At 39.0% G+C, this 9,416-nt stretch overlaps 1 protein-coding gene across 1 annotated transcript in view; it reads right to left on the reverse strand.

Moving 5' to 3' along the window:
- The window catches only part of LOC146485554 (melanocyte-stimulating hormone receptor-like), a 62,679-nt gene extending 59,454 nt beyond the window's left edge, over nt 1-3,225 (reverse strand). Inside the window, exon 1 of the mRNA XM_085103209.1 lies at nt 2,341-3,225. Coding sequence (XP_084959335.1) covers nt 2,341-3,225 — 885 coding nt within the window. The remainder of the gene's footprint in view (nt 1-2,340) is intronic.
- Between the last annotated feature and the right edge of the window lie 6,191 nt (nt 3,226-9,416).

The following is a 9,416-nucleotide window of genomic DNA, read 5'->3' on the forward strand; positions in this document are numbered from 1 at the left end:
CAGAACACATTGTAAACCACGATGTAGATAAGGTAGATAAACTGCAGCAAGAATTCAACGAGCTCAAACAAATATTGTACACACATGTGTTGCAGAATTCTGCAAACAATAAAAATGTTGAAAAGTATAACAGCGTTATCTCTTAAAACCAAACCACCACAACGGGGGTTCAAAATAAAAAAAGGGCACAAAACAAATAACAAGCGCAAAGAGCGCAGAAAAAAAATTGGCTAAAAAACGGATTGAGACACAAAGAGAAAAACACGAGAAATTCATGAAGAATTTTTCAAACAAACAACTTAGCGACAGCCTGTTAGCGTTATTTCTAAAGGGCTCAAATTTGTCCCGACACCGGTGACAGACACGAATTACATTAGACGCCAACTCTTGTTAGACTTCGAACATTTCGCAAGACGTATGCGCCTAAAAGATACAATGGATTTTGTAAATTGTGGGACAGTGACAAAAAGGAAATTAACCTGTTCATTGGACAAGCTAACAACTTCCATCCTTCAATTAAATTTACGGCCGAAATTACAGAGAACGAGACAAGCTACAGTATTGTTATCACAGTTCAACACGTGTCCTTCCTGTAGTTCCGCGAGAACAATGTCGCTAGTCAGCGCTTCCCAATTGCCTTCGAGTTCCTTGCAGGAATAGCACTCGCTGATATTTGCTAGCAGATCACGGCTACAGTTACCACAAGTACATCTACATGGAAAATAATTCGTTCGAATGTATGCGAGTACTTGGCCATAGTTTTGACAGATGATAATGAAGAGTGCGTATGCAAAATGCAAGGTGAGAACTTTACCATCCACTAACACGCACTCTATTCTCCAAGCGTTTCGTTAAATCTTCCTCGAGTCGTCGCTTCTCCTCTTGTTCCTTGCGATATCCTTTTAGCCATTCTTGGTCTACTATCGGCTCGTCCGCGTACGGTTCGAGTGTATCATCATCTTCACACGTATTACTTGTTTCGTGGACGCCATGCAAATAATCGCCTCGACTTCGACGCTTTCAAATTCGTCCTAGCTGCTTTCTTCAGCGGTTTGCTCACTTTCCGTGTCAGATAAGTTTTCTGCCATGGAATATACTTATTTGGAGCTAAGTTTTTCCTTCCTACCGGAGAATCTGACGATTTTCTTTCTGCCGCGAATGTACTTTACTGAAGGTCAAGTGAGTGCATAGACTCGAGAGTTCCTGAATGTACGTCACAGACCATGTCACGTGGCCCTATTGTGAGCCCGTCGGCATTCTCATCAGCGGGGCGGGTGGACCGCAATAAAATAGGATTTTAAAGATTTGTAAAATTCATAAAAAATTTGCGTTTCATGCAAATCGAAAAATTTTTTCGCGGACGTTCTTCGCGTAATGTAAAGATTCAGATAAGAAAATAAAAAAAATTCCGTTATGGGCACTTTTACCACTACACCTTTCTCCCAAATTCCAATAGATTCTTTTGTTACGAGTCTCTGCGGGGAGTTCCTACGTTCTTGTCCATTGGTCGTCGCCTTCACCTTGTTAATAATTGCTGTAATAAGGTTTGAAAACTATGCAAATGTTAGAGGCCAAACCTCAGGTTTTGCTTTTTTTATTTTCTTTTCATTCAAATTAATTAATAGGCATCTGTTCCCATCACAGAACCTTTCAAAAAGCGCACAGAGTATTCTTCCTTTCAACCACTTCCCTTCAGGCTTAAGCCTCTCCGATGTACCCGTCGAAAATGGACACTTTTGAGTTAGCACCTCTTCTTATATTTTCCATCTCTTGCGTACCTTTAATTATTCCATCTAATTTCAATTTTTTTCTGTCAATTGCAAGTCTCCAAACACAGCAGTTTTCTTCGCATGTCATCGACGTTGCCTTAGGCTTCATCAGTTAGCCTACGAATTAACAGTTTTCTCCATAGAAGTGAACTTCCCGTCTGAAGTTTTTGTTTTAATTCAGGATCGATCTTCCTCTAAACATGTCACCTTGTTTTGCAGTCCTTTTACTGCAAAATTCAGTTCTTCCATTTTAGACTTCAGGTCGGATAACCTAAATACACTAAGATCGAGGTCTTCCATGGCCATATGTCAGTGGGTAGATGTTTTAGAAGAAGAACACGACTCCTTTATTTACTTTCCACTGGAGAAGATCCAGCGAACTGCTCTAAAAATAGTATTTCTCGGTCATTCCTTTTTGGTGTAAAAAATGATCAACTTTGAAATTCAACGTCAGGCTAACAGAGCTTTATGTAATTCAAGTCATTTACTTAATAAGTCACAATGCAAATTCACATTAACAAGGCATCCTTATTTCATCTTAAGTCTCGGTGAACCGGAATATTTTTTTCACTGTGCTTTTCATAATTTGACGAATTTCTCGATATCGCCAGCAGTAAACTACAGGATTTAACGACGAATTTAGAAGAACGAAAAAAAATGTCACGTAATTAGCCAACCAAAAAGAAATTTGACTGTTATCTATTGTTAACAATAATGTAGAGCAAAAATTCGGAAGATAACACGCGACAAAAATTACGTAGAAATGCACAGTATTAAAAGCAGACTTTTTCTCCCGGAATAGTTCCATTGCTTGCGCATTTTGATGCTGAAGTTGGCTGTGGATTTGATTCTGATGATTTCTTAGAGCTCTGTAAATACGAATGTACGCTACTGTTGTAAAGAGAATTCCAACGAATTCAACGATCACACCTACCATGATATTGTGTATATTAAGCGAAACGAACAGAGAAGCAGTGACTTCACTAGTGATCCATATTGATACCAAAGCGATTATGACGCGCTCTGAAGTGACAAGTTCCTGGTATCGTAGATGAAGAATAATAGCGAGGAGTCTATCGACAGCAATGGCGGTCACATTCAGAAATGATGCGTAAGCGAGAAGAATGAAAGAGAAATAACAAACAGTTAAAATTGTTGGACAGAGTAAGTCAAAGTTATGACCTTCATTAGTCGCCATCCTTAGAACCACTGCGAGCATCAACTGAGCGAACAATCCTACTGCAAGATCAGAGACAACAAGACTCAGGAAGAACCTCTTTATATTAGCGGGCATCGATGAGGCTTTCCACAGGGCGCGAATGACAAGAATATTTTCAAATGCTGCTACGGGAGAAAACATAAAGTGTAAAACACACAATGCAAACATGGTAGTCCTGTGAAACTGAACAAGTTGTCCAAGTTCATTTAAATGGTAGCTGCAGAACTCTTCAGCCATAGTGAACGTCATGATTCAGATCCGGCGATATGTTTCACAAGGAAAATGTGCCGCAACTTGTTTGTAATTCACTCTAGTGTCACGACTGACAGCTGTAAGTTAAATTCATGGAATAAGTAGTTGACGCAACTGCATACTTTGTTTTGTATAATATTACTTAGATAAGCGCGCGCTTTATTGGCTTAAACCGGTATTTTCTTAATGTCTCTATGCAAACACGGTAAATTACTGACAGTTATGAAAAATAAATAAAATAATAAAAAAACAGTTTCCTGCGTGTTTCTATAAAATTTAAGGAACGTTTCTTGGAGTAAACATTTGTCAACGATTTGTGTTTCAACAATAGCTTCTACTTCTCCCAAAAACATGTAGTCTGTCTGTAAGTTCTCCCTTCAAACGTAGAGACTGATATTGTGGGCGGAATAGCGTCAGATGAGCCAGTGATGCTAAAGAGGTCGGCATCGAAACATGTCTTAAATTCGATTAAAAACCTGTCGTCGTTGTTTTAAATAGCGAATATTATTTGTTTCGCGATCGATCTAAGTAAAAGTATTATTATATAAGGTAAAAATGGTTAATGACACTTTTTTGGCGTTTTCTCATAAGATGTCTCTTTCAAAATTGACTCCTGTATACCACTCGCCTCCGTGAATTTATTATTCAGCAACATGATGGACTCTCTTTATCGTCGAGCATATGCTCCTTTTGTCACTTATGGGGCTTCTAATAAGTGGAATCACTCACGTTCGGCTTGTGAGTCCATACAGTAAAAGATTTTCTAGACCTCGGGTCGGTGTATAAAACTTGAAACTCATCTTTTGTTCGGTAAATAAAGAGCAAGTCTCCTTTATTTCGAGATAGGAGGAGTATAAATAGTGAACATCGATGAAAGGCTACCTGAAGAATCAACAATGCCGCTTCCAATAGGTCTTAGTTTTTTTACTCAGTCTTTTATACAAGTTGACATCCTTCGAAAAGTAATCCTTAATTTGGTGGCAGCAGAACTGTTATGACGGTTATTAATTTTGAAAAATATTCTGAAGCTGCTGGTCGACATATGCAAATCAGGCGGCATATATTCTGCGCATGTTCAGCACTGACACAGATATGATGCACATAAACAATGATATTTTAGCAGCAATTCAGTAGCGCCAATATTGAATTACAATGCATTCTGGGGCGTCCAGGGTTTAGCCGGAAAAAAGACAAAGAGGGTTTATGTGGGATTATGAAAATTTCTTGCGGGAGAAAGTCCAAAAACATGGAATTGTCTTGGTGGAACAGTGGAAACAACTCGGCGTTGTCCTTCTAGAAGTGAGCAATAAGAAAAACAAAAGAAGTGATAAAGTTTTGGTTTTTAAGTGGAAAAAAACGGAGACTTTCATTTATTTTGCGGCAAAACTGACCGCGTAATACACCGTTAGCTCTTTTTTTCAGCCCATTATATTTTGATTACGGATTCCCTGCTAAAAGTGGAGTACAACCTTTTATAGTTGAAACTACTTGATCGTTTCTTAAATGTAACGAGGTTGATTCTATTAAAAACTAAAAATTTTCTTGCAGCGCTTTGGAGTTGTGTGGGTCTTAGCGGAGGGCGCCCACCCAAACTGTGTGGCTAACGTGTAAGGCCCTTTTTGGTTGCTAATTCTACGTTTGTTGAGATCACGAATTCCTCTTTTATTGAAGATAAAACTTTCATTAAAGCAACCATTTTTCAATAAACTGAATTAAGGCTATTCCAAAGGTTCGTGGAGATACCTTTAGGGAGAAAAACTATTTTCAGCCAAATTAAAGTTCAATTATAAATTTAACAATTTAAAAACAACAAACTGAAATCCTCAAAACTGCGCATGTACGTGAGTAAAATAACATTTTAAATGAAAGTTAATTAGCCATCGAGGTATGACAATCTCAAAAAGGCGTGAAGTCTCCACTGACTTGTTCGAGGAAAAGAAGTTCATCAGGTAGCTTCTATTTCTCATTCGTATTTTTTGTTTCCTTGTCAAAAATTGTCCTTGCCATAGGTAGGATTTTGTCGTCCTGAAAAGCCCTAGAAGGAACCTTGAACACAAACCAGAACGAAGCCAGGACATCAAAAGTAAGAAAAAAGCAATATTTGTAATGACGAAAAAGAGAGTACTCAAAGACAGTGACAAGAGCTCCTGGTTCGATCGATTATGAACTTCACAAATCGGATAAAAATCGAGAAAGTAACAACGCGGTGCTTCACTTTCCTTTAGTTTTGCCCATTGCTGGCTATCATACGCGTACCCAGAGGCAAAACAGGGAGAACTTAGCCGCTATGCTTTTCACGCAAATTTCAATAGATTATTTTGCCACAAGTCTCTGCTGGGAGTTCCTACGTTGTTTTTCATAGGCTTGACTGATTGTTTATAACTGCTGTAATAAGGTCTGGAAACTATGGAAATCAGTCTTTGGAGGCCAAATTCGCACGATCACGATCGTGACAGACAGCGACTAATATTCCATTGTCAATCTTTGCAAGGAATTTCCTCAGTAACCATGCAATGGGAATCCAGTTCGTTGGGATGCCTGACATTAACGTGAGGGCTGGTAATTCAGTAAAAACATGCATGTCATTTTGCGTTTTATGGCTGGCGCTCGGCTACGAAAGCAAAACCTTAAAAGTAGCGTTATTTTAAGATTGTAAAGTTTATTGGCTCTACAACATGTTTTACAGTGATATATAGTTTTCTAGTGGTCCTATAAAAGCAGCGCGAATACAGATTATTATTATTATTGTTATTATTATTATTATTATTATTATTATCATTATTATTATTATTATCATTATTATTATTATTATTGTTATTGTTATTGTTATTGTTATTATTATTATTATTATTATTATTATTATTATTATTATTATTATTTTTAAGCACCGGGAGGGAAATATTAAGTGATTTCTTTGAGGAAGAGCATACTGTATTTATAAAAATTGGCCAATTTTTTCAAGTTGTAATTAATTTTCATTCTGCTGGCCATCTGCTACCAAAGATATCAATTAATACTGACTTCCTCCCACTAGTGGGGTGACTGTTGACAAGGCGCAACTATTATTTTGACGTTTCCATCAATACAAATATATTTTTGACCATTTAAAGTGACACTAAAAATAGCTTACATTTGAATCTATCGGCAAGTGGTGAAACTACTGCACACAATACAAGGCGATAGAAGGCAAAAAAACATTGAAATTCTCTCATACCTTTTGAGAGAATGATCAACTGCCTTACACAACATTCATTCCTCAAGCCCTTAACCAGAATTTAGTAAATTTAAGAATAAGGAGAAATAGTAAAATGTAAATTTAAAAATACTTAACCCAAAAAGAAGGAAGTATCAAATACAAATTCAGTCTTAATGTGTTCCAACTTCCTAATTTGCATTTTAGGGAGAAACTAAATAATCGTAACAACGACCGGGATAAATTAACATTAAAAACGTTTTTAATTTTACATTTCGACATATTTACCATCAATATACAGTTTGGCAGTCTCAGATCAGAATTTCTTCGCAGCAGTGCTCATTTTTAAGTTTCCCTACTGATTTCAAGCTTTCGTATTTTATGCAGTGCTTTAAAAATGTACTTGTACACTAGTTTTAATTTTAATCAGTATCCTTGAGTTTTCGTCCACATTTGAGCATCCGTTCATGATCAAAGGACCCTAGAAAAAGCACACTCGTCAGTTCTTCTTCCTTTCAGTCACTTGCCTACAGGCTTCTCTCCACCCGGTGCTCAAAACTCCATAAAGTCGGTTAGCATCGCTTTTTATTTTCACTCTCTCGCGTAGCTTTTATTCCACCTTCAAACTCATTTCAAATTTTCCTGTCGACTGTAAACCTCCAAATTCCGGCAACAGTTTTCTGGAGTGTCGTTGTCGTTGCCTTTGGCTTCATCGGGTGACTTTGCCGTTCTCTTATTTGTCTGTTGGTGAATTCACACTTTTCACACGGAAGTGAAGTTCTCGTTGAAAGTTTTTGTTTCAATCCAGACTCCTTATTCCTCAAAACAAGTCACCTTGGTTTGCAGACCTATTACTGCAAAATTCAGTTCTTCCGTTTTAGTCTTCAGGTCGGATAACCTAGATATAACAGACCAATTTATGTCCTCATAAATTTAAGTTAATGGGACAACCATGAGAGATTACGTGCTGGTTGTGTGACATGCTTTAAGGTAGGGGGTAGGGTTTCACAGTCCAAAGTTTATCGGGATCACATGCATTAGTAACGCAAACTGTACGCTGAGCCAATCAGAATCGGCTGGTATTTCACTGTCAATCAATCCTCAGACATCGAGCACGAGTTGTGTGTTCATTCATTCCTTCGCTGCGAGCTAGCAAACTGTAGTTGTCTTGTTCTACGACGTGTTTTTTCTACGACGTGTCTTTTAATAACTTTCGCAGCCGTTCAATTTGTTTCTTCGCTCGCTTCTGAGACGGTTTCCCTATCCTGTGAGGCGATCCTGTGAGGCGATTTTAAGTTTCAGGACCGCAAATCATGCCGCCACGAGCACGCCGGTCGACTTCCCGCCTAGGCGCACAACCGAATATCGACCCGACCGTGCTTGGAGCCCTATCCCATCGCCGACCTTCGCTCTCTTTGCGTTCAACATGGAATTCCGCCGACAGGAGTCCGAAGGACTCTCGAACGCCGGCTCCGGGAGCTGAACAATCCACCACCAACTCAGGTTCAAAACATCAATGAACACGAACCAGCAACTCAAAACAACGACGAAACGGCGGCACACAAGCAAGAGCGCACTGAGTTTCCAGGCGGCCAGATACAGACGATCCAACAATTAATTGCAGACACTGTGAAACAATCTGCCAGGGAGATAGCGACCGAAGCGGCTAGGGCCGCTGTGAGTGCTTCGTCGAGCCTCCTTGCTTCGCTTGTGCGTGGCACAGCGCCCGTTACGACAGTTCCCACGAACACTGCTGCGGTTAACTTCGCATCGCCCTTCCAAGACATCCCAGGGCAGTATAACAAAGACATCCAATGTGGTGAGTTTTCTTTTTGATCTTTCCAAACTACTTCCTAAGAACCTGTCGCTGCACGACGAGGAGGATAATCTTGTCCTCTCCTTAGAGAACTCCGTCGTTAAGGTGTCGAAGAAATCGAAGCAGACGGCCTCCACCCCTATTACCGATATTGAACAGTGGACCACTGCTTTTACGTCCTATATGAGTGTACTAATCGACAAGTTACCAACACGATCGCAGGAACTCTTGCAATATGTGAGTTTAATTAGATACGCAGCCTGTGGGCACAAAGGGTTAGGATGGGCCATTTATGACTTTAAGGTGACCTAACACAGTTTTCTAGTGTACAAGTGTTAGAAGACGTTATGTGGAAACTATGTATTTCTGGACGCCCAAAATTGGTGTGATGTAAGACTAACTAAGAAAGAATGTATTTTTGTACGTCTTGCTGAGCTAAGTACCGTTTCCATGGCAACACAGCGAGCTATTGAACGTCCATAAATAGTAGGTTTCCTTTATTCTTAGGAAATGTACCCATTAGATTTTTTCCATTTTTTGTATCCAGAAAAACTCACAAAACACTAACATAGTTGCACTATTTTCATGTAATTTTAACAGAGAGATCTCCTGTAAATATTGATTTTGCATTTTTATACTTTGTGAAGATACCCTCTGTTAGATTTAGGTTTCTCTTTGTAGGCGAGTTACGCTTTTAGGGAACTATTTTCATGCCAAATTTCACGAAATTCTAATGAGCGGTTCCTTAGAGAACAGTTCATTTCCACGAAAACAACCAGTCGCAATGTTTTTGCTCAAATGCGCATGCGTGGCTTTAATTGGGTTTCATGGCAAAGATGAAAAGCATGCAAAAGGTCTTGGTGAATGCCTTTTTTGCTCGGAAAGAAAAGAAAAAGAGTCCGGAAACGAGAAATTTAGTTATTTAGGATCAAAACTTACTTTTATTATCCATTTCATGTGAAATTGAGGGATCACTTTATCGACTGTCGTATTTGCGTACCACAACCCTAGCGCGCGCTTAATAGCGTCACTAACAGAATCTGTAAAGCGCGCGCAAACTGTGTTCGGCCACCTTAAGTTTCGCCAGAAAGCTAGCGTAAATAAGTCTATTAATTGGTCAGTGGTTGACACTCAGCTTTGGTTAACCATTTTTACTGTGTCACCAGC

Source organism: Pavona decussata, unplaced genomic scaffold (genome assembly GCF_977016875.1).
Source record: "Pavona decussata unplaced genomic scaffold, jaPavDecu1.1 SCAFFOLD_26, whole genome shotgun sequence".
Lineage (NCBI taxonomy): Eukaryota > Metazoa > Cnidaria > Anthozoa > Scleractinia > Agariciidae > Pavona > Pavona decussata.